The sequence below is a fragment of the Aphelocoma coerulescens genome, chromosome 2 (assembly GCF_041296385.1).
Source record: "Aphelocoma coerulescens isolate FSJ_1873_10779 chromosome 2, UR_Acoe_1.0, whole genome shotgun sequence".
NCBI classification, from domain to species: domain Eukaryota; kingdom Metazoa; phylum Chordata; class Aves; order Passeriformes; family Corvidae; genus Aphelocoma; species Aphelocoma coerulescens.
Genome location: NC_091015.1, coordinates 33,615,749 through 33,640,946, shown reverse-complemented (window position 1 = coordinate 33,640,946; position 25,198 = coordinate 33,615,749). Strand labels below are relative to the sequence as shown.

General features: G+C 42.7%; 2 protein-coding genes across 5 annotated transcripts in view; one reads left to right on the top strand and one right to left on the bottom strand.

Annotated features, from left to right (window-relative positions):
• Nucleotides 1-10,793, top strand: part of LOC138106419 (electrogenic aspartate/glutamate antiporter SLC25A13, mitochondrial) — a 103,187-nt gene extending 92,394 nt beyond the window's left edge. For both annotated transcript variants that reach the window (XM_069006995.1, XM_069006994.1), the window contains 4 exons: nt 4,540-4,678; nt 8,439-8,597; nt 8,678-8,768; nt 9,648-10,793. In XM_069006995.1, coding sequence (XP_068863096.1) covers nt 4,540-4,678; nt 8,439-8,597; nt 8,678-8,768; nt 9,648-9,837 — 579 coding nt within the window. In that variant the 3' untranslated portion in view covers nt 9,838-10,793. The remainder of the gene's footprint in view (nt 1-4,539; nt 4,679-8,438; nt 8,598-8,677; nt 8,769-9,647) is intronic.
• Nucleotides 10,794-17,035: 6,242 nt separating this feature from the next.
• The window catches only part of LOC138106418 (cytoplasmic dynein 1 intermediate chain 1), a 192,141-nt gene continuing 183,978 nt past the window's right edge, over nt 17,036-25,198 (bottom strand). For all 3 annotated transcript variants that reach the window (XM_069006991.1, XM_069006993.1, XM_069006992.1), the window contains exon 17: nt 17,036-18,110. In XM_069006991.1, the coding sequence (XP_068863092.1) occupies nt 18,000-18,110 (111 nt within the window). In that variant the 3' untranslated portion in view covers nt 17,036-17,999. The remainder of the gene's footprint in view (nt 18,111-25,198) is intronic.

Genomic DNA, 25,198 nt, shown 5'->3' with positions numbered 1-25,198 from the left:
GAAAGGATACTTTCCTGGTTTTCAGTATTTTTAATAGATTTTGTTTAATCCCTAGCCACAGCTGAATATTGAAGTAATCATCCAAGATTAGCTAATACATTTGCTGTCTTCTACCTGTCTTACACCTTAATATGAATAAAGTCCCGTTAAAGTCAGTTGAATTTATATTCTATTGGTTTTAAAAGACATCTTTAAAGTGTTCATGTAAATAAACACTGTAAATATACCTCCTTATTTTGTACATCACAGCAAACTCATATCCATATAATATCTGCCATAAAATGTTTAATAAAATGTTACTCCTTGTATACATAATCATTCTGAATAGTGCTTTACAACATAACAGACAGTACCACTCCATAATTTTCCACAACAAAGTTATTCTGTATCCCAGGAAGACAATAAATAATAGAGTGGTAAATGATTCTTCAAGGAAAGGGTATGTTGGTTGTGGTAATGTTTATTTTTATAATTACTACAAGGTACTTAGCTCAGATTTGTGCTTTGGCTGATATTGCCAACACAGTTTCTATTTCCAAAACTAGTCAGAAAAGCTTCCAAAAGTCTCCTTTTCCCCCTCCCCTCCCTTACCCCCAAATACTTCATAAACAAGCTTCTGGTGTGTTGACCTGGAAAGTGTAATCTCAGGTGACAGGATATGTATGAAGCTCTCACCTGGTTCCTTTGATAACAGCTGAGGTATTTCATGTCATGAAGCTGAGGGTTTACAGCAGGATGACAAACATATGAAACACAGGAGTAAAAGTTTTGAGTTACATTTTGCATCCACCGTGCCTATCTGTGACTGTTCTCGTATGTGAGAACCTGCTTTTCAGAAATTTCCTTTGAAATTACCCTAAACAACGCCCTTCCAACTAAAACAGCTATCTTTTTTTTCCTGCAAACTGAATTGAAATTGCTGGTAGAGCATTTGAAATCAACATTTTATTCCTCTAACTTGATGTTCTAAATCAGTTTCATATTTTGGTTGGTATAAATGTATGTGAATAAAACCTATAATAGCTTTTAAGGCAATGTCATTTTACAGTGGAAAAAAGAATGCAGCCCTTGAAAGCAAATACCAGTAATATTTGATTGACTGTTTCAAAACCTGTTAGGTGCTGCTAGGGCTCTGATTCTAAAGGGTTAAGTCTGTAGTAAAACCCAAGAAGAATGCAAAATGATCACGAAATGACATGCTGCCTATTGTTTGTAGCTATAGGATCAAAATAACAATTATACATGCCAAATAAATTCTAAACCTGTAAAAGAGAAAAAGAGGGGGTGGCTGTAAGTACAGGTGCCAGAAGCATTAAATAACTCTCTCAGACAAGGTGCACCACTGTTGTCTTGAATGCTGCTAGGTCCCCCCAGTCTGGCATTTTTCCCCCTGCACTAGACAATGTGCATTCACTGCAGGAGACTAGGCTAAGCCTGCGTCTCCCAGACCTGCCGGCTCCTTCTGCCCAACCCGACACAGAGGTGCCTTTGTCAGTATAATTACCCTCCCCTTGTAGTAGAAATAGTTTGTTTAGAGCCTTATTTGCAGGTAGAGCTGGTATAAGCAGGAATTAGCATGCTAAAGAACCTGTCCCAGCACTGACTTGGGCTTATTTATCCGAATCTTTGACAATCAGGGTTTTTTTTCCTCTGTTGGTTTATTCAGTGAGATACTATCCGAGATTAAGAGCTTTAAGGTTATTAAAGAGATTGAAGATGGGAGCCAACTGGCTGTTGTTCGAGGAAGGCACATGTCCTGGTGTGTAGGATCTCCCAATAATTTCATGCCTGGCAGGTCTGCACCTTGGCTGCCAGAATAAACTCGGGTGGATGCTCCTTACTGCTTTCTGGGGATTGATTAAACCTCCCTTTGGCTTTCATCACGTTGTCCACATCAAAAAGGTGCGAGAAGTAAAATAAATGTTTCTTTTGCTTTTCAAGATACTGTGGCCAATCTCCCTAAGCCTTCCTAATTGGCCTGGGCTGGTTGCGGATGATTAACTTGAAGTTAAATGGGGCCTGTTTTTAAACATGCTTTCCCAGACTTTAAACGGAATGATGGGGGGAAACTTTAGACTGTTGCAATGCTGGACCAGAGCCAAGCTGGGTTATTATTAAAGTGGATCCAAGTTTTGATCCAGGTTTTGTTTACACTGAGCCAACTAAGCTGATGGACATCCCTCCCTCTCTGCATACCTGAATGTATATTATTAGTGATATTAACAATATGCCACTTCTGCCCCATGAAAAAGAGCCTTTTAATGAAGGGGGAGGAATATTAGCAGCTCAGGTTGAACTAAGAGTTGCTTGCATTTGGACTTTATTGATTTCTGTAAGTTATTTTAACTATGTCAGGATATTTCAGGGTATGAAAAAAATGCAGAGGAAAAAATGTGTGCAGTATTTGATGACAACATTGCAAAGAAAATAAAAGTAATGTGCCCTGAGGGCAAAGGTAGCGAGGAGATTTGCTCTGAGGAGAAGCATGCTCTAAAAATAAATCTTTGAAGAAACCATGTCAGTCTGTGAATGTTTCAGTAGTGAGTTTCATAATTTTCCTGTGAAGTAAATACAGTGCGGACATTTGATCCTTAAATTGTTGGGTTTTTTCATGCAGAAGTTCGTAAAACTGTAGTCTTGTCTTCCTATTTGAAGATTAAAGGTAAATTGTTAAACAGGCTTCTGTTGCACATGAGAGTCCAGAATCCTTGTTTCTGTTGAATACAAAGGTTCACCTTCTCCCTGTCCTCAAGGTAGAACATACAGGCAGAGCAGCACCAACACCAGTGCTTTTTGAGTTCCTTTATGGCATTTTCCTTAGTATCTCTAGAAAGGCATAACAAGAACCAGCGACTGGCAGCATAAATCAGACAGATCCAACTGAGTGAGAAGCCAGAGGGTCTGAACAGCAGGAGTCACTAACCTCCAAAGGGAGTGTCAGGGGAAGTGGTCAGTACTCAGTTGAAAACACAAGAAATAAGCTGACAAAGTGTGGTGGGAAGCAGTGGGAGCTGGAGCAGAGCCTGTTGTGCTCCCTGTGTTCAGTAGCTGAGTTTGTGACACACAGAGTCTGACTACAAGATCTAATGGCCTTTTTAATACATCTTTATTTTCTCAGAGGCATTCTCTGACTGCAGACTGCACTTATGAGTGTTTGGAGAAGTGGCTTGCAGGACCTGGTTTTCTTGTCACACATCCTGCTGCCTTCCCCTGCCTTGCCTCGTGGAAAGGCAACTTTACGGTTTTTCTGACACCTTGCAGCTCCTTTGTCTTTGATAACCAGCATCCAACTTGGATAAGCACTATATTTTAACTGGTATTACAGCCCAAGCTAAGCTTACAGATGTGTCCAGGCATATCATTAGATTTAATTAAATTATGTGGATATTAATATGTCCCCTGTGAAATGTCTGGCACTGAGGCATGGTCTGGTAGACCTGTGAAAAAGAGAAGTACAGTAACAAGGGCACCCCCCGAGGGTTTGTGGATGAACCTCAAGCAGTTTCACCAGGTCTCCACCCTTCCTTCAAAGAGAAGAGGCTTAGGCTCATCCATGAACCATTTCTTTCTCAAGCCTGAAAGATTTTACCCATTTTCCCAAGCCACCTCTTGTTTGTGCTTTCCTCCTGGTCTTAGTCCTGGCAGGCTCTGGTGTCCTCTGGATCTCCATACTGAGGAAAGGCAGACTTCAAATTACTTTTGCTGTTGGAGCACAGATACTATTTGATATTTTATTTTGGTAGACCTTCCCTAGTGGCCTTTTTTGCTTTTCCCTCTGCTTGAAAAACTTTTGATTGTTTGCCACTACCCCAAAAATCTTCTTCCCTGTTTGCCTCTCTCTTAGATTTGAAACCAGCTGTATTGCTGGCAACTTCGTTGGCTGATTGTGCCACTTCCACAAATTGATAACAAGGCAAATTTAACAGTAAGAGATGAAATTCATTGAAACAAACTGTATCCCAGATAATTTGTACTTCAAAATTCACAAGTAAATCAAGCTGTTACTGTTCTGCAAAAGACTTGGTGTTATGGCCCTACCCCCTCGATATATGTTGCATTATCAATTATAGTGCCTGTTTAGATGTATGGACTGGGCACTGTTTCCCCTGGAGTATTTCTTTTAAGTGGGAGTGAGGGGTGACAGACCTATCCTGTGGCTCAGTCTGTTCCAAACACATCTCACACTCCCACTATGGGTTCATGGCTACAAGGTCAACTATTTAAAGTTCTCCAAAGGTGTTTCCAGAGTTTACTCAAACATGTGATACTTTCTTCATTACCAGCACATAACTACAGTGCTACAGAGTAAGGGAGGACATGTAGACAAGATACATACAATGACAGAAATTAGTGAACCAAGGAATAACACATAGTCACTCCTCAGCAGGGTGAAATACATGAATTTCTAAAAATTTTGAGGAGAAATTGCTTTTTCTATAAACCCTTTGCAGCAAAACGAAAAAATACAATGTTGCTCTGTTCTTGGATATTCATGGTAAATTTGCTCATTCTCAAAACTTGGTCTCTTTTTCAACACAGGGTGCTAAGGCATGTTTTTTGCGTGACATCCCCTTCTCTGCCATTTACTTCCCCTGTTACGCTCATTTGAAAGCTTCATTTGCAAATGAAGATGGGAGGGTTAGCCCTGGAAATCTGCTCTTGGCTGGATCAATAGCTGGTAAGTGCCCAGATTTCTTTTTTCGTGGCTCTATACTGTGTTGGCAGCACAATAGTTACAGCAGTGACAACAATAACAAAAGCTCTCAAAAGGACTGTATGCAACAATACTGTATTTTGCAACCTTACACAGAAACAATGAAGTTACCGTGCTGTAGAATAAGTTGAAGATACTGTAAGTTCCTGGTATAATCAAAACGTTCAGGAAGCAAAAGAAAAGGAAAATAAAGTTTTTTGCTGATGTTTTGTTATCATATATCATCATCCCTTGTGAAGTTACTCTGCTGGTTTTGGCTGTGCCTCACTGAGAGGTAATGTTTTGTTGAAATGATTTATCAACAAAACCATGGCATTCATAAAATTATTTGTGATCAAATGAGTCTTGAATTTTGGTATATATAGTCCAGAAGCCACACTAGAAGTACAGCTCTCCAAACACAATGATTTAACAGGTGACAAAATGATGACAGTATTTGCTACCCTCAGTATCCCATGAAGTTACCTGGCTTCTTGAGGATTTTACCTTTATCATTTTTTTTTTAATATTAAACAAAGCAGAGGATCTTGAAAACATTTCTGCACTACCACAGATTGCTAGTTCCTAGCATACCCAGATATGACAGAGGTGCAGAGTGTGATCTTGAGCACTTGGTTGTTTTAGGTTGCTGCAAAACAGACAGAAGAGCCCAAACATGCTTAACTTCTCACAGATTAATTTAGCTTGAGTGTGCCAGAGCCTAAGGGAAAAGACAGAGACAGGCTTTGTAAGCCTCAGCTTGCCCTTGTGTGCTGTGTGGCAGGGCCCTCTGCAGCACCCAGATTCTACACCCAAAGGGGACCTCCACTTGATAGCTATCTGCTGCAGGGGGCAGCTTGAGTGTCCTGCTCCTGCAGTGTCTATGGTTGCCCCTAGGAAACAAATAGGCTTGCAAATTTGTGCAACAGGACCTTAGGGGAGTGAGTAGCAAGCAGGAGGGCTCACATCAGCAGGTATTTCCACCATGCTTATCAGGCAGGGGCTGCTTGCTCTCTCCCAGGTTCTTCCTCCAGCATGGCCCCTGGCAGACTGCTGTGACCTGCCAGGTGAGAAAAATGATGGAATGGCATGAATCCAGTACAGAAAGGTGGTTTAGCAATGTTTTCTCATTTGATTTTAAGCTTTCTCCTCCCTGAGAAAACTTCCTGACCGGTCAAGATTATACTTGGGACTGTGTCTGTTGAGGAGCAGGGCCCTTTTATAGCCAGTATCTGGTCTTAGACAACAGCTAAGATCAGTTGGTTTGTCTTGTTGAGGCATATAGATCTCTATTCAGTAGCTCATAGTCCAAAGGCATTGAGCTGGCACTAGCAAAGCCAGCTGTGTTCCAGTGACTGCTACTCAAAATCCCCTTGTCCTCTCCCCTCCCCCACCCAATTCCAGAGCTAGGCTCCAAACCCTCCAACAGGAGCTTTTACAGCCAGCCTATTTCTCACCCGTTTTAATGGAACAAAACAATTTTTGAACTTTAGATCATATTTACGGACTTGAAACATAAGATGGGTTTTTTAAGCCAAGTAATTTCTTAGATTTTCCTATTTTTCTCTTTCTAGCCATTGTCAGGTGATTGCAGACTGAGATAACTGTCCCTTTGAAGTTCAGGCACAGAAGCAGTCTTTATTGTTGCTGATATGGCTCACCAATCTAGCTATAATGTGAATTTTACCCAGTGCTTCCTGTGAATCCCATCCTAGGTTAACTCTCAGGAGCAAATTATAGTGTTAGAGATACAACACTCATCATACTGTTTACAAAAAACAAGAAATTTATTTTATTGGGTACATGTAAAGCGTGATGGGGGTGCATGTGTCCACTTTTTTGACAAAAGTCAAGGGAATGACAGAACAAAACACCCACCACTTCTGAAAAGCTGGCTTCGGTCTCTGGGCTGATGTCTCTTCTCTGGCCAGGAATCTCACCTGGTCATGGGACTTCAGATGTGTGCATGAGCTCTGGCTGCGTGTGGGAAGCTCCCCCTTCCCACACACAGCCCGTGCTGCTGGGATATTCAAGCTAGCCGTACTCAGATGTGCACCTGTGTCCTTTGCCAGTGCCTGTTGCTTGTACTGCTTACATTAACTTCCTTTCCATTGTGGTTGGGGTCACAGGCAACATGCATGTCATCTAGCTTGATCTGCTGCTGGTTTTCAGTGTTCACCAGATGTCTCAACCTGTTGTGCCGCAGCGTATTCTGAGATGATTCTGATATCATCTGCAGGATCTCTCCTTAATTTGCTCTGTCTGCTTATTGCCTCCATGAACTTCTCCTTCTCTTCCCCTAGCTCCTCTTTTTTCTTGTCAGCTCCTGCTGGGCTATTTGTCACATTCTGATTGTAAGCTTCTCTTGGCAGCAATCTGTAAATTCAATTTGTCTGTAAATGCTTTTGTCCTGTACACATAGTTCCTAAAAAAAGGATTTTAAGTATCTCAAGTGCAAAATATCCTCAATAATATAGAGTGAGTGATAAGGAGATGGAAGTCAACGTGTAGTAAGCAGAATTGTTTCTAAGTAAGTTCTTTGGTTTTCTTGAAAACACTGGCTGGCTTTTGAAGGACAAATGGCGGGCTTTAAATTGAAGACTCAGGCAATACCCTGGTGTGGGTAAGGCTAAGCAAAGAGGAATTTCAGTGTTTCTGGTGTTCAAAAACCTTGACCAGGTTTTAGTGCTTGCCTGCCAGACAGCTCGTGCTTGCACTGAGTGCACACTCAGTCAATGAGTTATTTTGGGGGGACAAGGAAAGGAGGAGGAAATCTTTTGGTGATATGCACATGATTTGATCTCTTGGAGCAGTCTGCAGGAAGGGTGCTCTGGAGCTTGAGGCCAGACCATGCTGGTTTGGACAAAAGTTGTTACAGAATTACTAAGCCGGAAAAAAAAGAAAGGGAAAGGAGATTTATGCATCTACATCTGACCACGTTGGTTTGGAACAGATGCAGAATGGAAAAGTAATAAAACCGTAAGAGACAGTGTCTTCTGGGTACAGTCTTGGTGCTTTTCTTTTTTTTTTTTTTTCCCCACTTCTAAACATGGGCAGCCCCAAATTTGGATAGGAATGATTTTAGAAATACCACCCATTGGTGATTTGGTATTTTTTACTTTCAGTTGATTATCTGCCAGGGTAAATTTAAATCTTCCTCCACATATTCTGCTGAGGATGTCAGCTGTGGCTTTGCAGCTGAGCAGTCTGCCATTCCTAATGAGAAGAATGACCCGTTTTGTAAGCCTTAGCTCTCAAGCCATGCTGAGCATGCACAGCATTATCTCGTTCTCGGTGGCATTGCTGCGTGAGGGGTGTTTGTGTGTCTGTGTTTGGATGTGTCTGCAGCCTATTCTAGCACAGTGTACAACCAGGGTGCCAGCAACCACAGAGAGGAATGAAAAGGAAAGGGAAATATCAACCTTCCCTCCAAAAGCTTTGTGCTTATTAACTATGCAAGTTTCTGATTAGCACTGAAAACTCCAATCTGTGCCTCCCAGCTTGGCAGGAAGCATGTGATATGGTGGTTCCTCTGGGAGAAGCTCTCTCTGGGTTAAGCCACATCCACAACAGCCACCTTTTGTTGCTTGTTGCTTGTTCTCCTTCCCGGCTTCTGCTTAAATCAAATGTGGCTGGATTCTCCTGATGTAAGGAGGAAAGACCTGCTTACCTCTGGATAAATGAGGTGTGTGTAGCATATGTGCCAAGCCAGTGGTACCCACCTGATGACTTTTGTGTTGGGCAGGTATGCCTGCAGCGTCTCTGGTCACCCCTGCAGATGTGATCAAAACAAGGCTACAGGTGGCAGCCCGAGCAGGACAGACCACCTACAGCGGTGTTGTGGACTGTTTTGCCAAGATCCTGCGGGAAGAAGGTCCAAAGGCTCTCTGGAAAGGAGCAGGAGGTGTGTAAAAGAGCTTTTATTGCCAGGTGATTTCTAATTGAGGCATTTGTCACTTAGGAACTGTATTCTTTTCTTTCAAGCTCGTGTATTTCGATCTTCTCCTCAGTTTGGTGTAACTCTGGTGACTTACGAGCTACTGCAGAGATGGTTTTATGTGGACTTCGGAGGAGTGTAAGTATGTGGTATCTGAATATACCAGGGATCCTGAAGTTATCCTTGGTTCTGTTGGGTCTTGGTCTTCGTTGGAACATCAGAGCCAGGGGCTTGCTAGGACATGTTGTAGAGGCTTTGTAAATATTATTTAAAGCACACTATACTCATGGAGGTTGGGATGATATTCCAGTACCTGTTTCATAGCAAGATATTACCACATTTTATATCACAATTTCAAGCAGGGGACCTATGTTAGCATAAACAGAGACAGTGGGAGGCTAAATAATGGGCTGGGGATGTAACTGTAGGGAAAATGTGATGCCTGCCAGGTCAGGATACACTCTGCATTCGTCCTCATTATTTGGTGGAAGAGCTGTGTCCCTGATTAGGGCATTTAACATCCAAAAAAGTATACAGTTGTCACCAAGTTCAAAACCAATTTGTTGGAGCTTCAGCTGTGCCTCCTGCCTTTGTTGGCAATACAGGTGGATGTGCATATATAGCTGTTTAACTTGATCCCAGAGCAGCTGCAGACTCTTTATGGATCTTTGGGGACAGCAGTTTGAAAGCCACCACAAAAATTACTTAAACTCTGCTATGTTCCTGGATTGGTTGTGTGCTGTAGCAAAGACTTATGAACCCATTACCTCAAACTGCAGTTCTGATTAATGCACTGCAAATTTTATCTGGATTTGACCATACTCAATCAACATGAAGGCTCCTAACTGTTCTGGAAGGTTTTAAAACAGGGTATTTCTCCTTACATTGCAGTATTTAATTTAGTTACTTACAGGGAAGTACACTCAGATGTCTCATTAATTTACTTTATGGAGGAGACTTTTGTGAATACTGATTTTACTCTGTGGAAGTTAATTTATTATTTTTATTATTTTGCAGAAAACCAGCTGGATCAGAGACAGTTCCTAAATCTAGGATCACGCTCCCTGCTCCTAACCCTGACCATGTTGGTGGTTATAAGTTGGCAGTTGCCACTTTTGCAGGGATTGAAAACAAGTTTGGACTTTACCTACCTCGGTTTAAGCCATCGCCACCTACCTCAAAGGCTGCTGCAGCAGTAGGACCCTAAGTTTATTGCTGTAGGGTTTTTGTTATTAGTTGGGAAAGAGCCACTTTTGTAATTGGTCAATACTTTGTTCCTTTAGCTTCTCATCATATAAAAGATTAGCTTCATTTGAGTTTTAAGGTAACTTTCATCTTAAATGTAATCATTTGTCTTTGTGCTTCCGTAACCAGATCACTGTGAAATTCTTACCAGTTGTTTTAAGTTTGGGACCATGAATGTATTTGTCCACATCTGACATGTGCTTATGTTGGGAAGACACTAATTTTAGGTTCCATTTATTGGGGAGGGCTGGGTGAGAGCTGTGAACCAGATCATTTTACAGGCAATGCTCTGTTGCAGATTACCAGGGCAGATGTCGCACATTGTCACTCAAATGGAAAGCTCAGTGGGTATCACGGTGCTCAAAGCAGAATGATTTGGACTGTGCGTGTAAATTGGGTTTGAACTTGGTGCGTGGCTGTAGAGGTCAGCAAATACATACCCGGTACCTAAGTAAGGCAGTACAGCTTCAACTTCCTACATCTGTACACGCACAAGTTCTGTTTCTGGATTGTATTATGGAGCTTTTATGTGGAACATGTTTTTGTAATGGAAACCACATTTATAAATGTTTAGCCGTTGTATTATGTTACTGGTATCAAAATGCTCAAAAGAAAGTGTTATTGTCCATAGTCCTTGCACTTTATGGCAGAACTTTTGGCATTCTACTACACATACAAGAAAATTTCATAACTAGGTGCCTATCTTGGGTTGCTGGTGTTTGGAATTCAGTCTGTATATGCACTTCTATAGTAAAACGCTGCTTGTTTAAATAACTGCAATAGAAAATTCATGCACTGTATCAATGGTACCTGCCTTAACTGCTGGCTTGTAATTGGCAAATAGGTGGTTTCAGATTCTTATTTACTTCATTGAGTCAAAAGAGATTATTATAATCTAAAATAAAAGATTTTACTTAATTTTTGGTGCCTTGCACAGTGTTTAGAAAATTCTGTATTTATGGAGATAGAAATAAACCTTTCAAAGAGATGCACACATGGTATTCTGTTACGGAAATAACACAGTACATCAAATGTCTTGTTCGACTTCAGTGATAAAGTCAGGTTAAGATGAAGCTAATATTTGCACTTGTAGGCTATAAAAACACTTGCAGCTTGAGAACAAATTACCACAGTTCCCCTGCCTAGAAAAGACATCTCTTGGTGGAGATGTCACTCAGGAAAAAAGAAACTTTTCTTCAGTCAAAAGCCAGGATTGGAGTAAGCTTTGATATTTGATCTTTACTTTTGGGGGGAGGTTAATGGTTATGATCACCTAGTCACTTGAAGGTCCTGTGGGTGTCTTCTATGATACCTCTTAAGATGAGGAATTTGACCTTACTTGTCTCCTTGGAGAGGGGCGGGTGAGGGGTGGGTGCCTTCAACCTTGGCTGTAAACTGCGGGAATGCACAGATGCAGCATCTCTGCAGAAGAATGAGTTTGGTGTGCAGTATCACACTGTGCTGTAATTTGTGGAAATACTGAAATGGAAATCACTCTGGTTTTGTATTTGGGTCATCATGAAAATTATTCTCTTGGACTAATTTTTTGTATTTTTTAAGTTACTAGTGAAATGGAGTTTGGGGGTTGGAGTAGCAGCACTTGTGCGTGTGAAGGCGAGGGGAGCAGATGACATTTGCCTGTGGCTGCATCTTGGAGTCTGGCTAAACCAGTGTGCAGAGACTGCACTGGGCTCTGACAGCCAGGAGCTGCTTCCTCTCAGCCCTGAGTATCCAAGTCTCTCCAAACAACATCTCCTTCATTTCAGAAATAGGGGGAAAAGAAGCTGTCTCTACTATTACTTCAAAATTAACAGTTGGGATTTTTGGTTAAGGCTTGTCATAGAAGTAAAACATTCTCACTGGGAGCTGCCTGTGCTTCACATGTGAGATCTTAGGCTGTTTAAGAGCTGGTTGTATACTTCATCCCTCAGATTTGCCTGACATACCATGTCAGGGGTTTCTGTGAAAAGTCAGCAGCTCAGGGAAGATGTCTGAGTGCAGAGCGGTACCTTCTCCCTGATCCAGGGGAGGAAATGCCTGGCCACTGGAGGGGCTTGGCTGGCAGCTGCTCCCTCCTGGCTCAGTCTGGAGGGGGACACCCAGGCTGCACCCACCAGAGCACATCCCTCTGCTGCCTGACACCGAACCCCAGTGCTGCTGGAGCTTTGCAGCCGGGAGCAGAAGAGGAATTAGAGCCGGGTTATTGTAGGGCTTGCACAACTTCTTGGCTCGTGTGATAAAGACCATTCGTTGCTTATGTTCCACAAAACCAATTTCTCTGCCTCCTGGTGCCCTCTCACTCCCAGGCCTGGCAGTGTATTTGTGACTTGTTCTTTATTCTGGGGATGAAGGGCAAAGCTCCCATCCCAGGAACAAAGCTCAGGCACAGCTCTCCTATGGCAAATCCATCTCAGAAGGCTGCAGCCTTCATCTCCTCTGAGAAAGACTGGACTGACACCCCCATCCATGGTGGCCCTTCCCTTCCCCATTAACTTTCCTGGAGGATTGTTCTCTCCTTCTGCCCATCTCTTCAGGGTCAGTAGACAGCAGAGGCAGGGGCAGCAGTGTTGGAAGAGCCAGTGGCTGCTTTGTTAACATGAAGCCCAGTTCAAAACATTCCAAATCGTGCTGCAGCTCTGCCCAGAGATCTTGGGGAAGATCTGTGCCCACAGTCGGCTTCCTCCAGACACAAAAGGATGCATTCCTGCTCTGAAAAGCTTGCAGGCCAAGAATTGTCAGATTGCCTTGCAAACAAACAAAACACCCTGAGGACAATGTTTGTCCTCTCTTGGTTTCTGCATGAGTTATGCAAATGGATAAAGAGTAACCTCACTTGCTTCCTGCACTCCAGCTAACTCCCTGTGACAGCAGTTCTAGAAGAAAAATGGCCAAGTACTGATGATGTTACCTGTCGGACTGAGAGTGGGGCAGGGGTGTCCCTGAAGCAGTTATCCCATGTTTGTGTTTCTCGGTCCAGCAGAAGCCGAGAGATGCTTTTCTGCCTGGTCCCCAGGGAATGGGCTGGGCTTAAGCTGACTTAATATTGACAGTTTGCAGGGATGCTTTTATGACCAAACATACCACGGGCTTCAAAAATAACTTGGGCAGGTTTTTCTAAAACTGCTAAAAATACAAAACCTGACAAACTGCTCTGCATCATCTTAGGAGGGGACAGCCTGCTCAGAATGACTCTGCTGTAGCCTCCATGTGCACATACATGTCACAGTGCATGCTGCTGAGCTCCTCTCCAGTGGCACAGGGACAATCAGGAATCCTCCAGCTTTGCTGTTTAAACACTGCTGTGAAACTCAGACTCTGTTTTTGTTTTAAACATTTGCCTTTTTTGCATAAACTAGAAGGCGGTTTGCAGAGATAGTGATCATTTGTAAGTTATTTAATGGCTGGGAATATACAAATCTCAAGATGCTTGTATTTTAGGTGTCTCCAGAGACCTTCAAACACAGCAAATAACACAGAAGCAGCCTGAGATGGTTTCTTTAATGCCATATGGTGGTTCTGCTTTCTGCATGGTGAGCAGCAGATAACTCAGGCGGTGAGACTGGGCAGCCTCTCCTGGTGCTGAGTGTTGGGATGTCATCAAAGTGTCTGTTGCCCTTCAGAGAGATGACATTTGAAGTGTAGTAATCATTTTAACTGCTCCTTGCACTGTTCCTCATCGCACCAGGAAGCAGTACTATTGCTTGCAAGATTCATTCCAGCTGCTGTAGTTATATTGCCTGGCCTTCCTCACACCCCAGGCTGTGCAGACACTGTGTATCAGACATGGTGGTGTTACTTCAGAAGTATCTTTTATCTTATGACTTTGAAGGAGAACCAGTCCTGTAAGCTTCCCAAGGACAGGTGGCTGCTCTACAGCATCTTTAGGCACTGAGTCCTGCCTTAGGACTGGTGCTGCCCTGGTGACATTGTCACTGGTCAATGGAGACCATCCCAGTCCATGTGGGATGCCGTTTTGCTCCATGAGGGGTTTCCAGTCTTCTGCTGTGCATGCGTTTTATCTACAGTCACTAAAACTCTTAAGAGCTTTTTCCACCTGTCTTGTGTGAAAGAGCCTATTCCTAGTTGTTTCCATAGCCCTAGAGATGCAGGCTGTCATTTGTAGTGTGAGATGATGATATTCCAGGGTGTGGTAGGGGCTCTGATGTTTTCAGAAGTAGCAAGTGTTTCGGGCACTGGTTTTGAGACCCAAGAGGAAACACCATCCATCTTGGAAAATGTATTATGGAGCACTTGCCAAGTACCCTGTGGAAAATGCTGCAGCTCCTGAATCATTGCAACCCAGCACCATTTGTCCTGCCTGCCTTTTCTCTTTGAAGTAGTATAGACAATTCTGCTGAGTCTAATCTCAGCAGCAAAGACTTGCTCTGACAGCCTTTCTGTGGAGATGTTTGTGGTGTTCTCAGACTCCAGAGGTAGCCCATTTCACTTCCACCTTTCAAAGATCCACTTGGTCCAAGTGCTGTTATTTACATGATGGACCTGGCAGTGCAGCCCCATGCTCAGTTTTGTGTGTCCTGGTCAGATTCCAGGTTGGCCAGTGCTGTGGATGTGTTCTTTCAGTATACCTGGCTATCATCTTCTTTCTCTTTTACCATGGGGTCTCTTGAACAAAGTACACGTCATAAAGCTGAAGAACCCTGCTTCACGAACTTTTAGGTAATGCCTTTAGCTTCCACACCCAGTGCCACTTGTCACGTCTCCCCATGTCCTTTCACAGCTCCCTTCAGAACAAATCCCAAGTCCCTGGCCACATCATTCCTCTGCCCCTCACTCGTGGTGTAGCTCTGATCCTTGGCACTGAAATCAAGGGAGACTCTGGACTTTCCTTCAACAAGTATAGGAGACTTGTCCCTTCCACATCCACCTCACAGTCCTGTCCTCCATCCTAATCCTCAATTCAGCCTCTTCTTGCCACCTGCCTACTTCTGCTCTAGTTGGGTTTGCTTTTTCTGACCTCTGTGGTTCAGATGTGCCCTCCAGCTGTCTGAGCACACAGTTTATGTCCTTCACAGAAAGCTCACTTGCAATGGCCCTAAAAGAGCCAGGCTGTCTTCCGACCCATTCCACACCCAGAGCAGTCATGGCAGCATCCTCACAGTGCTAGAGCATAGGGCATAACCCTTTATGTTCTTCCTTCTATTCTCTGGATGTTTGTAGGCAAAAGAGACTGGAGAAGGTGATTTCTCTTTGCTCAAATTAAAGGATAATTTTGTATTTATTTCCCTACTGGGCAGATTCTGAGAAACATTTTGTCATATGGGCTCTTTTAGAAAGCCCGTGAAGTGGAGCTATTTGTTTAGCAGCAGGAAAATCAAACAAGAACTGTGGGAGATGCCTGGAAGAGCAGCAACAAGGGCGGGCCAGAAACTCCACTGCAGGACAATCAGGAGCAGCAGAAGGGAAGTAAATGCCTCTTGTTCTTGGGTGCTTTTCCATCTGCTTCAAGTGTGTGAAATGGCCCTTTCATGTTAATGCTCTGTTCATACAAACCTGGAGATTTCTGTGGAAATTCAGATCTTTTCCTTGTTCCCTCTGTGTGTTCCCTCAGTGTGTACTGCTGAACCCCACACACACAAAAAAAGGAGAGAAAAATTTCAAAAAAGGACTTTGGTCATATTGATTTGCACACAGCAGCAACTGCTGAAGGTCTTCTGAGGCTGCTCTTAAAACCATTTCAGAAGCTATTAATGCCGTGAAGTAGGGAGAACTTGGACATGAACACGCAGACCCCCCCCTTAGATTCCAAAAGCTGAGCAGTAATATGGAAAAAGTAGAAGCAAATTTGCCAGCTGTTCCCACTGCACTGATAATGATGAATGGGAGACAACATCAGCTGAATGCCCTTCCCGTTACATCACAGGCACTCTCAGATGGTGTCCCCACACTTTGTGATGTGCAGCTCCTCCAGCAGGTGGAAGTGTAGTGAGTTCCCACCTCTGCCTCCCATGACAGCAGTACTTTGGGTATCCACCTGTGCACGTTCTCGATCTTGTGACACACTGAGAACCAACTGTGCCTCCCTCTCTTCCACTTTGCACCACATCTGCCTTACCCACACAGACAACACTTACAGCTTTTGAAATGAAAACAGGTCAAAACCCAGAGATGATATCTAAACTGATCCTTTACAGTCATCTCACCTGGCTGGTTTGTTAGCATTCACCTTTAAGCTACAAAAATGCTTCAAGTCCTACACTGGTTCTTCAGGACAACTCCCAAAGCACCCAGGGGAGCAGGAGGAACACAAGAGTTCTCTAACACATGGCTCCAATCTCAGGGAGCCACCAGAAAACGACTGATGTATCTCTGCTGTGTGCAAGGCCTTCTGGGAGAAGATGCTCCCCACAGCCCAGTGGCAGGACACTTCCATGGGCACTGGGAGATATTTACAGGTTCCACTATGAAGAAGAAAGTAGCCCATGCACTCTCACTGGGAGTTGCTTCTAACCACCACAAGGATGAGGGAAATGCAGCTTTTCCAAAGGATTTATTTTCTTTGTCTGCCCTGGCTTTAGCAGTGCAGACTTCCCAGTGGTTCTGGACCAGACCATAGCCCCAAACATGATTAGATGACGTGTTTATTCCTCAAGATGACTGCCCAAAGACAAGATGTGGCAATGAGACAATACGAGAAACTTAAGGTACAAGATCTTTCTTGCCAGACTCACAGTATTTCTTGCTAAAATGGTTCACCTCCATGCCCCTGAGTGTGAACTACTGCTGAATCTAGATGTCAGAGCTGTCCTCTGGCTCAGCAGAGTGTTGTGACATAGACATATCAAGCAGCCTCACTACCAATGTCTATCTGGGCCACAGCACTCAGTGAGACCAGTCTGCACTCTGTTTCTTTGCTCAAGCCAGAAGAGATTTTTATAAAAGAGCCTATTCCTGTGTCCCCTGTCCCAACCTATCCCTCAGGACAGTCTGAGGAGGCCTTGTCTCTCAGCACATATGGCAGCATGCTGCTGCTCTGTGTGTATATGTGTGTGCAGGTAAGCATGCTGGGATTGGAGGGGAAATAAAAATTAGCCCATAAGCTGACATGCAGCAGTGCTTGCCCAGGTAAAATTGGTAGCAGGGTCTGATGCACGTAGGTCCACTACTGGCCAGTCCCAATGCCAAAGGTATCTATTTACAGAGCAGCTGCATGAATGTTCTGTGAGTCAGGGCAGCCACATTTCCCCAGTGCCTCACCAGTGACGGGTAATGAACACACTGAGCACTGTTGGCAAGGAAAGATCAACCACACTGCAACAGAACAGGCCTGATACATTTTATTGGCAATACTGATGTCATACTTGGGAACCACAACCCTTTGTCAGACTGTTAGTGTTAACTTGCATGACAAGTATCAGTGACCAACTGTATCTGAAATATAGTTGAAGTGCCTAGAAATAATAGGCATCTTAAAAAAAAAAGGAAAGGGAACTCATTCCATCCACTCAAGCCAACCTTTATAGATCTTACATCTTAAGCACAACTGATGTACTGTAATTGTTACGTGGACTTTAATGTAACCTCTACAGCATCACACAGACAATGCAGTTCTCTCATTATGCACATGCTTTAGGATCGTTTATTTTAATGCTTTCAAATAAATATGTTCCATGCAGCACACCGCAATAAATAAGGAGCAGCAACTTTCATATAGTACATCCATTCATAATGTAAGTCACCATGTGATACACCACATCTAAGGTCTTTGGCCCAGTCCCATACAGTGAAGCACACCACATCTGCACATAATCATATCTGGCTTCATATGGATTTAATAGGACTATGCCAGAAGGGCAATGTGAGCACAAGTTTAACCAGGGGTTCCTAGCTATTAAATACAGCTACTAAGTAGTTAAAAGGCAACAACTAAACCCATAAAGGGTTGATTTGTCTTTTCTTTCTTACTTTTCAGACAGAAATATAAAGTATGAAAATGCTCTGGATATTTTCAGCCTTGTGTAAAGCAGTGTGATTAATATGGAATGCTTTGAGCAATACTGGCATGTACACTGGCATCAAAAGCCACAGCAAGACTGACTCTGACACTGAACACTGGCGTACTCAGCGGGGGAAGCTGCTGTTCTGGCGGGCACTGCTCCTCTCCCTCTAGGCTGCGAGCTCCACCGCCCCCTCTTCTTCACTGTCGGCGCGGTTGGCGCGGATCTCCACCAAGGTCCGGGCGAAGCGCGTCCACTCATCGTTGTGTGGAACAGCCAGCTGCAGGAGAAACCAGCAGGGAATTAATGAAGACACTGGTGGTGTGGGACTGGTTCTCTCTCTGGCCCACATCTGAGGCACCTCCTTTGAGGAGAGCTCCTACCACAATCAGCATGGCCATGCATGGTGAAGCATCGAGGCATGTGCCTCACCAACCCGCGGGGGGCTGGTACCGGGAGTGTGGCCGAATTCACAAGGCACATCTGGCAGCTTCCGATTCAATACCAGCCAGATGGAGCTTTTAGTCAGTGGCAGAGCAAAAGGCTTTATCTGCTTGATTTTGTAGTGTTGCTGCAAAATCTACCCCTTGGTTAAAATATTTCAGATTTCCCAAACTAGAGCAAAGGCCTTGATCTCTACATGTACACACACACGTATGTTTCACTTTATGCACACGAGCTGGCCATTGGCAGTCAGCAAGGCTGTGCCCAAGTGTAATTGTTTGCAGGACCCAGGTCAGTGTGCACAAGGTAACAGAGCTTTTACAACACTGTGTTGAAACTATTTTCCTGAAGTTCATTAAAGCTCTAAGTAATAAAATAAATATATTGTGTTATTTTAATTACCCTCCTCTATGTTAAGGAATTCACAGTTACAGGAAATGCATTACAATGGAAATGTTATACCAACTGGATACTGCATTACTAGTCTGACTTTTTTATATCAGCATGCAAGATCCTTTTCCATTTAATAGCATTGATGTTTCTAATGAAGAGCTCTTGAACATTAGGCTTCAAGAGGGACATGTAATCTAAATAGCTGAACTTCCAGACAAAACGCTTTAGTGCTATGGCAAAATAATACTGCAGTCATTTCCAGCTGGATCCAATACTGCAATTTCTGGAAGATAATGCAAGCTGGGATTGAGATAATTAGAAAGAAAAAAAAATAACAAAACACCAAAACAAAGCAAGCACTTTTCTCAACTTTGTTTTCATTAAGCCAAATTTCAGAAAACAGCAACAAGCATCCACATGAACCATGCAAGTTTTTACTATCCTCTTGAAGTGCTGTGATCATGTCCTGCATATAATATGAAAGAATAACTGTTTCAAGACATTACACAGTGCTTGGTACTGAAAAAGGCAACTGTTTGGAAACTACAGGGCACATAATAAACTGGTGTCCACCTTAGCAAATGGATGCCTTTGGACTGAAGAATGGGTACAAACCATAGCTAATCCAGTTTGCACTACCAAGTATTCAATCTGAACTGACTTAAATCTTTTAATACACCACAAGAAGTGCCAAGCAGATGGTCAGCTAAGTATGTCCACGTGGCACTTAGTAGATCATAGGTGCCCATGAGGTGTATGGTACACTGTACTGGAAAACAGTCAAATTATTCTCCTCTACTTACATCTCATCTGGATACCCAGAACTGAAGACTAAGAAAAGCATCTGTTACGTGACCCAGCTGGGGAAACAGCTCGTGTGTGTGTCCAAGATTAACTCTTGTGGGAACTCCACACACACTGCTTCAGGTGTTAAGGAATTGGACAGGATGGACAGGAATTTGTAATACAAGATCTAAACATCTCCATATCTCACTGGTAATTATCAGTTTTTTTCAACTATTCTGTACCTAGCTCTGCCTCTGCATCCAGTATTTTGGGGGAAATCAGCGTGTTTTGTAAAGCTTCCCCTGTATTACACATGTATCAGTGACTGAGCTACAGTATGAAGGGCTGGTGTGCAAGTTCGGGGTTTTGGCTGCTGAAACACAAAATATAGTACAGTTCAGCATTAGCTGAGGCTACAGACCCCGAAGTGCAACCTGTGAAAAAGCCACCTCAGCCCACTTGATATAGGCATCACTGCAATCTCTGGGTTTTCCCTTCTTTGTCTTCCACTTCTGGCATTTTTCTCCTTCTCCCAGGAATGGAGACCAGAGTTACAAGAGTTACTCTTTTCAGACAGCTGTCTCTCATGCTCACATACACAGATGTGGATCTGGGATGGCCTATATTTGAAAGACCACTCTGTTCTTTCAAGATCCTTCAGCAGAAGGAAATGTAACACCAGGAGAGAGGTCACTGCACCAGGACCCCAGTACCTGTAGCACACGTTGGTCACAGCCACACACCTATACCACCTTCTGTATAGTAGGAAGGAGCAGTGCAGAGATCCTTCTGTCAGAGATGGAACCAAAACCAGCTGTGCAACCATCTCCCTGTTATTACTGCATCTCCTAAAACATTTCATTTCTTGTGATGTGTACAGCACTACCATTTGTCAAACTCTTGAATGAAATGATTCTCGCTGATTCCAAGTAGAAAAATCTTTAAAGTGGAGCAATATCCTAGGCAAAGGACTTTCTGAATTAAATAAAGCCTCATTTCTCCTTGTCTTCTAAAGTCTTTAACAGCATTATATTATATTAAATGACTGAAAAATAAAATATATTATTTTAAATAAAAAAATTAAATATATTTATGACATGAGGATAATTTAATTGCCTTTACTCCACAGCATGGCCACATACAAATAAAATCAAAGTCCAGGCTATTAAAACAACTTGTTACCTCAAACTTGAAGAGTGTCCCAGGAATATATGCATTACGTGCATTATTCTTAGCTGGCAGTGTTAGCAAGGTCTGGGTCATTTCTAGTTACTCAGTTTACAAAGCATTTAATGACCAAAGTCAATACCTTTAGCACAGAGGAAATAACATTCAGTGCCCACACACAACCTAATTCCTTACATCTTCATCTTATTTTACCTTATTTAATCTCATGCACCACATCATGGTTGCAACAAGGGGCCAATCCTGCTAATAGACGTTTAGTAGAATAAACCCCTCTAATATAAATTCCTCAGGGACGCAGAGGGAAACCTTGGCAATAATGAAGTCAAAGGAAAAATTGTCTTTTATTCTCCAAACCCCTTCTTTATGCAAAGGCCCCAATACTAAACCACAACAGTTATACAGCAAAAGACCACATATAAAAACAAAAGTATCCACAAACTCCAATTCAAATTCTTCTCTGGACTAATGCTCTCCTTCCAGTCATTTTCCATTCAAGTTCCTTCATCTGGGCACAGTGACTCCCACAAGTGCTGGAGACCTGGGTCTATCTGTGGGATCTCCCTCTCAGCTTCTCTGCACATGTGTTTTCTGCAAATACCAGGGCAGAGGTGGAAGAAATGAGGAGATACTCCATAGAGGAAGGACAGAGGTTTAGAGCTATCTGGGTGTTCCTCACTCATGTGGCAATTTTTCTGTCCACTTCCAGTTACTACAAAGCAGCATGTGTTGACTTCCACATCATGATGTTGATGCAGGGTAGAAATGTTCACCAAACCATAATAATTTAATATAATAACTTATTTGGGTCAGAGGGTTATTTGAATGAACTGATGCTAAGGTATGGAGCAAAACGAGAACATAAAAGCTATTAAGTGTTTTCCTCTGATCCCCTTACAATGGAAGGCAAATGCTACCCACACCTAGTTAATTGACTGAATTACTCACACTGCTTTAACATCGTGGTATGTTTAGGTTCCATCAGACAGTAATTCTAATGAGGAAAACCAGTGTTATTTAAGAAAAACGGCCACCAGGATCTTTCGGACAAGCACCCGTCCTTGCCTTGCTGATGTGTCACTATTCTACATGATTTATGCAGTACACAAACTGCATCTCAGTGCTACTACGGAGCTCTTGAACCTCCTGAAGCTTCTGTTTCTTGGGAGGTCACTCTAGTCAAGCACTTCACTTACCTGTCAGCTTTCCTGCCCTAAAACGTGCCCCGCTCTGTGCTAGGACTGACCAAGGAGATGGTTTTTGTGCATCTGGCAGGAGTGCGACAGAGCGCTCCGCCCCTGAGGCTCGCCAGGGAGCACAGGCAGCACTGGGCACGTGAACTTCCCCAAAACCAGCCTCCTCCACCTTCTCATGGAGCCAGAGACCTCCTCTGTGTGCAGACCTTCCAACCCAAACACCAGAGATTTTACAAACACAAGCTGTATTTCCTGTGTTTTCCTAGAAACTGTGCTAACAGCAACTTCACTGAACACTTCTGCTCTGAAAACTGTGACAGAACTCAGGAAAAGGAGATGCTCTGACCAGACAACTCTGGATGTTGTCCTCTGTGTCAGTTAGTGCTGGGCTCCCCCAGCAAGCAGGAAAGGAACAAAAAATCAGAGCCTGAAGACACAAATCAACACAAATTTCATTTTCAGATCATTTAACACCTTCTAGTACATTTGCTCTTTTAAGTTAAGGAAAAGGGAAAAGGGAAAAGGAAAAGGGAAAAGGGAAAAGGGAAAAGGCAAAAGGCAAAAGGCAAAAGGGAAAAGATTTTGAGACAAAACCCCCAAATCTTTGAATGTGCCTTTTAAAGGAATCTATCCAGATGGTTGAAACAAGATACTACAACATATTTCAAGACTTTTGTATATTTCCCTCCTATCCATCTTTTTTATGGCTGAGTGTTTCAGCTGAACTTGTCCAAATCCCTGTATAGCTTCAGTTTCCCTGAAAAACCACTTTCCAGCCAATGAATTATTCATTGAGGATATTTCACTTTATTTCTGGCTCCTTGCCTTCTCTGAAGCCTCTAAATCTTTGGGATGGGAGTGGACAAACTCCTCCTGCCTTCATCCCTCCAAGCTCTTGTCCATCACAATTCTCCTTTGAGGACAGTGGACTCTCCTGAGAAGGGATCAAAATGCAATTTCAGCAGCAGCAGCCACCTCCACTTTGGAGGAACCAGTGTCCTATAAGCTCAAAGGCAGCCCAGTTGTCCATGTTGAACCTGTTCCATTTGCTTTTAATGACTGTACCTCATGGGCTTACTTACCTGTCACTGAGACACTAGTTCCTAATCTGCAGCACTGATCACTGGTGAAATAATTGTGTAACCCCAGTCACCAGTTCAATATCCACTTCTTTTTTTGTCTTCACTAGAGTTCAGAAGCCTCAAAGCAAAAACAGCCATGGGAAGAACCTCCTCAGCATTGTCAGTGACTGAGAGGCTGTTGTGAAGGGGTGAGGTTTTGCCACCAGCAGAGCCTGTAACACTGCTGACCCACATGTCCCGTGGACACCGGTGTAAACGGAGACTCTGACAACAAGCAGCTACGCCATGGCTCGGAAGATCTGCCAGAATCTGTGGTGGCGGCCCTAGTGCCACACACTGCTTTCAATTAGAAGCTTGCAGACGAGCCTGCATGGTGGTCCAACATACACTCCAAGGGTGATAACGGTTCCCAGTTCAAAAATCTGTGACCCATTCGAACATTTCATAAAAACACAAAAATAAGAAAGCATTGTGCTAAGAAAAAAAGCTTGTTCTGATCTAAATTGTCAGCTTTCTATAGCTAATCATTATGCTCCAAAGGGTCAGACACTTTCTGATTAACACTCATCTTTCATTAGTTGCATTTGGGTTTGTTGCTGTTTGGAGACAAAGGGTGATCTTATTCTAGACAATTCTGTTTACTTGTCTCTGCTTCCACACAGCCATATATACCATAAAATCTTGTACCTGGCAGGGAAAATAAGAACTATATAAAAATTAATGTTCTAAAATAGCCTGTTGCTATTACAATTTTTTAGAAAGGCAAGTTAAATACTCTTTGAAGAGATAGCTAATTAAAACTTAGGAAATACTCAGACTAATCTGAGTTTGTGTAAGTCAAGCAAGTCTGGTAAACTGGTGACTAAAATCTCATACTTCACACTAAGTTGTTTCTGTATGTGGATTATCACCATTTTAATATTCTTTCAATTCAATTTAACAGCATCATCAAATAAACATAGCTTCAGGCAAACGTAGTTTTAGCTGGATTTTCTCTGAGCAAAATCTGTGTCAATCCATATTGTCTGTATCTCTAAGTGCTGAAAAGAAATCTGCTGCAAATACTTGGAGCAATGGATTAACATCTGAATGCAGTTACGACATTGTAGGTAAAAATGTGTTTCATGATGATAAACTACAACTACTTGAACTTGATGATTTCGAAGAAGTAGAACAATCACTTGGTCTCATTCTCCAGGTAAAAGACAGCACTTGCAGAACGAGGACTGCGATACAAACAATAATGAACAATCATAGTTCCACTTTAAGAACTGATCCTATCTTCTGGAGTTCAACAGATGTTTTGTCATTATTGCTGAGGTGAAAACAGATATGTAAATGTAAACATTAAATATCTTGATACACACATAAAGCAGGCAGGCACACACCTATTCTGGCCCTGGTCTTGCCCCCCCAAATCAATTACAGGCTGCCTTTGATATATTTCTCAACCTATATGGATATTTTATTTCCTGAAAAAACCTATATTTTTTCAGGCAACACCCTATGCCACACACATGGATGGAAACAAAGTGGGAGGTAATATGCAACGAAATGGCCACCAAAGTAACCAAGAGCACCCTCTGCACATAACTGGAAGTACCACTGTATTTAACTCTTGGGAGAGCCGAGCATCACTGTTAACAATGGTTGAAACCACTGGCAGGAACTCAAACCCCACATACTGCATGCAGATGATTTTAATAAGATACAGTGTTTAGACCGCAAAGGATACACTCCAGAGTAGCTCTATATATATTTGTTTACTTAATTGAAGGGGTGGAATACCATAGGCAACCTAAATACTGCATTTATTCTATGCACAGCAGTCGGTCTAGTGTCACAGACACAATATACACCACCCTTCTATGAAGTTAATTACTTAGCCCTCATCTAGATTAATGTCTGTTGTGATTTATTTCTTTGCAATTCACCAGCAGGGTCTGATTTAACTAGTGCTGCCTTAGTAAAAAAAAGACAAAATATTAGCTTATATCAAAAACCCCCAACTGAAACAAAAACTAAATCAATTTTCAGCAAACTTTGACTTTTTTCTTCTAAGGAGAACAGTAACTTCTGAATTGTTACACAGTTGATTCCAAATTATGTTTTGAATACCAAGCTAACAATGGTGTTATTTTAATAATTTATATGTAATGTGCAAAGATATGCTGTACAAAGGGCCTACATAGGAACTGAAGCATTTGAATGCCCATTAATTCTTCTCTAAACTTAGTACTCTTTGTCTGCATCAGTCATCTCGATGCCAGTCTAACAGGAGA